Raw genomic sequence first — 6,785 nt, forward strand, 5'->3', positions numbered from 1 at the left:
AGAGTTTATTTTGTGCGATCTTCCAAATGGGAAAAATGCATAGGCTTTCGGTCGATTCAGAGAGTCACGATTGCATCTTGTCCTTCAACTTGTATTCTTAATAACACACCTGAAACTCTCGATGCAGTAATCGTTCACATTACATCTGAAAAAGCTTTGGACATGACTTCATTCTCTTCACTCTTCTGAACAACAGGTGCTTTACGTCACATTTTTAATTTGAGGTTAAATTTCTTCTTCATTTAAACAACCACAGTTAATAAAGTAATACCGATTCAATGTAATGAACATTGACAAAACAACTTTTTTTAACATGATTGACTGTCTGTTACTGTCTGGGACTTAGTTACATTATGAAAATATCTATAAACAAAATAAAGGTGAAAGCTTAACTCAAATCCGCTTTCACTCTCTGCTGCAACATAAAAGCAAAAAAAGATTTATAAACCAACACACACAAATACATTTAACAAAGATCCTTATAAAGTACTGTCTTTCCCCAGTTTTACTTCTATTAACATTAACCAGACCCCCTGCTGTATGTTGACAGCATACATGCATGGTACTTTATCACACGTGTTAAAAACCAGCCACACGTTGCACAAACACATGAGCATCCGGCAGTATACACGATATATTAACATGTCTATCAATAGAAATCACATTGCCATCAGAATATAAATGGGGATGAATAAATGGTAACATTTTATTTTGTGAACTATCCTTGAAAATGTAAAAGTAATATATTGTTTTCAATCAAGGACAAAAACGCCTGACCCCGTCAACCATTACCAAACCTTCTGAGCAAACAACCTTCTAACAAACATTAACTAATGTCAAAATTCATCCATAAAACTAGGGATGCACCGAAACAAAAATTCTTGGCCGAAGCCGAACATGATGTGAAACACTTGGCCTAAAGCTGAATAATACCGAACACCGAACATGTTTTTTTGCATTTCTTCTATTTACTAAGCTATTTTTTTCACTATTGCACAAACTGAATAGTCAAAATGTGCTTTTTATAATTTGTCTTGCTTTTCAATAAAATACAATACAACTTAATATAAAATTGAGCAAAACAAAGTAAATTCAAGCAAAAAATTGAGCCCTCTCCCTTCATGAATAGCCTATATTAATTAGGCCTATAACTGACTGCTAAAAGAATGTAATGTAAGTTACTCTGTACCCCTACAACAAAACACTTCATTAAAAAGTGTCATTCCACATTAGGCCTATAAGCTAAAAATACGAATAAACTAAAACTGTAGGATTATTATAGGCTACATTGCAAAATGATTTGAGAAAAAAAAACATCCAATGCAAGCAATTCTGACTGATGCTGACTGACAACCATTTCAGTTCACGTGTCTCCTCCAAACTCCGCCCACAAAAGATGACCGTTCTCTCAGAAGGTGCACTCGTGGATGCACCAAACATACTTTGACAAGTTGTTTAGTACAGGGAACTGTGTGCACGCGTGCCCACTGTACACACAGAAAACTCTAGGTACAGGAATGTACCTAAAAAAGTACAAATGCTTTGTCGCTCCAGCTGTACCCTAGTAGGGTACAAAAATGTACCTTTGAACATTGGTACATTTTTGTACCTTCTTGTTTGTACCTCTAAAGGAATATTTATGTACCCCTAGTGACATAAATGTCCCTTATATAGAAACGATCCATTTAATAATATAAAAAATTGCACCAAAACATTAAAAGTAGTGTTAACTAATCACAAGGCAACAAACTCCATTTCATAGTTTTATTGTTTTTGTGTGAAGTTGAGTAAAGGGAACACACATTAAAATACATTTTATGAATTCAGGCATATAATTTCCATGAGTGTTCAAACTGGAGGCATCAGGCTTTGTGAGCAATTCTTTAACAAGTTCTAAGTAGCAGGCAAATGTAACATGTAGTATAGCATACAGAACAGTCAATAATTCAACCGTATAACCTACATATAGGATATTCTGTATAAAACTCAGTTTAAACCAAATTCAAATAAACATATGATGTTTAAATTAATCAAGAGTTCAAATCATCAGCAATGTCCTGTTGGACTGACAAATGTAGAAGGTTTTTCTCTCTGCATTTAAGAGTGAAGCCAAACAAATTATCTCTGAAATCTTCTAAAAATGCTCAACTACTTGCGGATCAGAAGTAATTGGATCAGTCTCAGAATTTTGCTGATCCAAGTTTAAACTGTGTTGTATTGTGGACTCTTCACTGGGATGGTCATTTTTGTTAACAGAGGGCCTAAATACAAAGCATCTGTGCTTCCTGTACACGTGTTTTCTAAAAGAATGGAATCTGGAAAAAGTTGACTGACAACTTTCTACACCACAGATAATATTAAAATTTGGTTGATGTGCATGAACAACTCCAACATGCTGGATTAACTTTGTAAGAGTGAATGTCCTTCGAGTGCACTTTGGGCACTGGTACAGTTGAGGCATGAGAATCTAATACAGAAGATTAATCTTTTGGAGTAAAGTTACTGGCAGGGGCTTGTCTCCTTCTTCCATGATACTAATAATGCGCCTCTGAAGGAAAGTCAGTGTTTTTTTCAGCTGTGCTGGATATGCAATGTTGAAGGTAAAATACATACTGAAGGCTGTTATAAAGGCTTCATCAATGTTGGTGCACTGGCACACTCCTATTCCATCAACTTTCACCACACTGAAACCTCTTCCACTGATTGCCTTCATCCAGTCATTGTCCATCAGCTGTATGGTTGGATGAGGTGTAGCAGGGTCTCCCTAAATAAGAGAAAAAGCATGCAAACATAAGAGATTTTGGATTTTACCAAAAGAAAATAAGTTACTTTATTGGCGTTTTTAATGCAGGCAAATCAGACCTGCAGAGCCTAGACAGAAAAAAATCTAGATACCTACCTCTCCTATAGTGAGTAAGTGTTCAATCTTTTCCCTGAAGATAGATGGCAAAATGACAAGCCCAGCTCTTAAGTCAATTCCTGTAATGCAGTTAAATATCCTATTTTCACTATCATATTTTTAAGGGTGCAATATGTTAATTACAGATAACTAGAGATCTATTATCAGGTTTACTACCAATGTGACTGTCATTACCTGGTAAATCTTCAGCCATGGCTTCCTGTCTTGCGTCAGTGTAATATTGTGTTAGGTCAGATTTTCCCTTGGCAAAGTTCAGAACATTTGGCAGAACAGTGGTGAAGCACTCTCGAAAGCTGTTGAAGGGTGAATTCGGTCGACCTCATCAAACAACTGTACAAAATGCATTAAAACATTAACATTTATTACACGGCTTGTTGGAATGCTTGATTCTGATTGGCCAGTCACCACATTTAAAGGTTTGTTATTCCGCTTCGCGTTGGGTCCTGATCACACTGTCGAGGCTTATTTCTGCGATAACCGGCTGGCTGTACATTATCCCTGACATAACATATCACTAAAAGTAACTGAACTTCATTGAATGTTGTTAAGGTCTGTACACTTCAGCCTTTACGGAATATACTTTCAGAAATGTTTTTTCAGTGACAACAACTGAAATGACTTCAATTTGACAATTTACACAATTATTGGATTGCTCCTCTATAACATTCAGGTGTTTTCACTATACTTACTCCAGCAGGCAACCTTAAGTATCGGTATTTTTTGAGTGCATCCTCCACGGGCATGCAGTGCAGTCGGAGTTATAATACTACGTATCCTTTTACTTCCAAGCAGGATACGTGGTATTATAACTCCGACTGCATTATTCTTCCAGAAGAAAGACATATTCAGTTAGGATGCCTTACGGGTGAGTAAAACATGGGGAAATGTTGAATCTTGCCTGAAATATCCCTTTAAATCTATGTAATATCTATCTTAAATTGTCCTGCACTGAAGTGAAATTGTGAGTAACAATGTGAGAAGAAATGATGCATTTGTCAGTTGGCTTACACTTGCTACACTAGCTGGGTTTCGACACAAACTTGAAGTTGCAACGGTGGCTTTAGACTGCTTTTTGTGGCCAAACTTCTCTTTCAGCTTTCTGACTTCAGTGTCACTGACAAGTGGTGCACGTTCTGCTTTAAATCTTCGCTTTAGGGACATGTGCCAGGTGTGCTAGTAAAATGAAAAATTAAAGTAAAAAAAGATTAAAAAGACATTTGCCTATTTGGCATTCTCCAATAAGTAACAATATAATATGGAACTGTATAGATAAGGATAAGTAAAAAAAAATGCAACTTACATAGCCATTTCCCTCATTATCTTTCAGAAAAGGGTATTTCACAATCACTGCCTTGGCAACTTGGACATACTCTGCATTGGTTGGATACCTAGCACAAAGTCATTCATAAACTGTAAATCAACTAACCTCTTGTTTTTGTGTAATGATCAGTTCACAAGCCATAGTGAAGTTGTAGTAGCAGAGGTGGTTTTAACTATTATACTTACATAGTGTATTCTGCCATCATTTCATAAAGCACTCTGATTATTTTATTGAGTAGTTTTGGCACTTTCTGACATGATTCTTTGGCATCAAGCCTCGCCTGCACATCCTTAGGGAAGGTTGGAATAACAGTCACAACAGGTAGTCTCCTGTGAGCTGGTTCACCACTGCAATACAACATCATCAGTGTTATGGGCTAATGAACAGCAGACAACCACAATATATATGCAATACATGTGATAAGATTTAAGCTCCAAGTCTTACTTCACAATGTCACAATATTTAACAGAACCACACACCATTAAAATAAACAGACAAACACTATAATAAAAGTTAATATTGACTCATTGTTCCCTGCTGAAAAAAAATATAACCCTGCCCAAATAATACAACAATGCAACACTACAATAGAAAATGTAATCTATTTAATGGTTATAATTGTATTGGTTATTGATTTTAAATGGAATCTATAAGGGCTATTTCTTTTAGCAGAGTTTTTACACATTAACTGCAACAACCTCTTAAACTCATAATACTGCACTTACCTTGTGGAAGGAGGTTGGAGCTCTGCCGTAGACTCAACTGGTACTGGCTCTAATATGACAATGGTCTGAGCCTCCTCGTATTGGCGCACAAACTGTTGAAATTGAATTTGCCTTTTGAACGAGCCATCAAAAAGGTATCCAACCATGGCTTCAGTGAGTCCATAGTCCACCGTTTCTCCATCTACGTCATTTTCTAGGAAACACGGGCACAATTACAACGCAGTAGTAGGCCAATAGTGTAAAATATTACACACACACGCACGCACGCACACACACACTCAACCGTTGGAATTGGGAAAATGGCGGATTTTGTTTAAACTATAAACACCGTCTACATCAGACGTAAGCAGCGCGGCAAAACAAAATGGAACCAAACCAAGTCTTTCATCGCTTCGTCCCCGCGCATCTAATTCACAAGGTGTAACGTTACGTTAATGTTAGCTAATCCATTAACGTTACGTAAGACAAACACAACGCAGGTGTCAATATCACATGGAATCTAAAGTTTCTAAGCGAAGCAAAAACATACCAAATTAGCTTGCTATGTAACAACTCACAGACGCTTCTAAGCAATTTCACAATGCAATAAATGTAATGTAAAATTTACAGTACATAGTCTATTGTCAGAAACCATGGCATAATAAACTACTGATATTGCCGTTTTTTTTAAAGAAAAATTAATGATATGATCAAACGTTAAATCAAGTTTTGAACATTTAACGTTAATTAGCTGAGGAGCCGACTAATACAAGCTGATTTAGTTACCTCAGCAGACTGCGCGGGAAAACGGGTTGCACTGCCTAAATAGAAATGAACGCCAAAGCATAAAATACTATAAATAACTGTATACGAACGCAAATAATGACAACATATATGGACAATAATGACATTTCAAGTACTCGAAAATATCTGCTTAATGTAACTGTTATGTAGCTACGAGTTCGCTTAATGTATGTACTGAGCTACATGAGTTGATGCTTGTAAAAGTACATTATAGCTAAAAAAAGGCATGAACAAAAATATTAAGGTAAGGTTACTTACCCCTGAATTTCCTTGCCTCTTCTTCAGTGACTTGTATTCCTGCTTCAGTTATTTTTTAACGAGTTCTTCCGTGGACAAATTCGACAACGGACAAACAGCCGCCATCTTTTCGTTCAGGTGCTTGTCTGGGCCAGAACGGCTGACACCTTCTGGTGATTTGTCTGTATTGTACCTGTAAGGTACTATCGTGTACCTTTTAATGTGAGCAATTATTTTGTACCTTTAAAATTGAAAAATGGTCAACAGTTACAACCTTAAGGACCATTTTCTGTACCTTACAGGGTACTTTTGTAGCAAATGTACCTTTGAGTACAGAAACAGTACCCCTATTTTTCTGTGTGTATGATGTCAAAGGATGTCGCGAGCGGCGGGGCCACTGTCAGACCGCCCGCTTCCGTCTGAAGTAAAGTTACCGACCGGTAAAGATGCTTTCATTCGGAAATTTACTTCCGTGCGGCAAGTCCCGTGCTGTGTCTTTCTCTGACACTTTAAAATGCTCCACACACACACGCACGCACGCACTGCCAAAATGTTTGCGGCAGTAATAAAGCGCACGCGTCTCTCTGTCTCTGTGTCTCTGTCTCTAAGGTGCCGGTCGGTGCAAAGTGTTCTGTTGAAGAGTACAGTTTAGCGGTCGGAGAGATAGTTGGGTATGACTGCATTATATCAGCATTTAGGATGAATAACGCTGTGGTTTTGTTCGTGGATTCTATAGAGAAGGTTAATAGGGTGGTTGAACGGGGGCTCGTTATTAAGAGCACACACACTCCTGTTTATA

The 6,785-nt window shown here is 37.3% G+C and overlaps 1 protein-coding gene and 1 long non-coding RNA gene across 2 annotated transcripts; both read right to left on the reverse strand.

Moving 5' to 3' along the window:
* Positions 1-2,652: 2,652 nt before the first annotated feature.
* LOC130569909 (uncharacterized) lies at positions 2,653-3,201 on the reverse strand. The gene is made up of 3 exons (XR_008964906.1): positions 3,095-3,201; positions 2,900-2,979; positions 2,653-2,764 (listed from the first exon to the last, which is right to left on the reverse strand). It is a non-coding gene; the product is annotated as an uncharacterized LOC130569909 (long non-coding RNA).
* A 647-nt stretch (positions 3,202-3,848) lies between these two features.
* Positions 3,849-5,830, reverse strand: LOC130569896 (sterile alpha motif domain-containing protein 3-like). Its single transcript, XM_057359793.1, has 5 exons — positions 4,967-5,830; positions 4,427-4,588; positions 4,221-4,308; positions 3,961-4,093; positions 3,849-3,868 (listed from the first exon to the last, which is right to left on the reverse strand). Exons 1-5 carry the CDS (start codon positions 5,110-5,112, stop codon positions 3,849-3,851), a joined length of 549 nt encoding a protein of 182 aa, XP_057215776.1. The 5' UTR covers positions 5,113-5,830.
* Between the last annotated feature and the right edge of the window lie 955 nt (positions 5,831-6,785).

Source organism: Triplophysa rosa, linkage group LG19, assembly GCF_024868665.1.
Source record: "Triplophysa rosa linkage group LG19, Trosa_1v2, whole genome shotgun sequence".
In the NCBI taxonomy this organism is placed as follows: Eukaryota; Metazoa; Chordata; class Actinopteri; order Cypriniformes; family Nemacheilidae; genus Triplophysa; species Triplophysa rosa.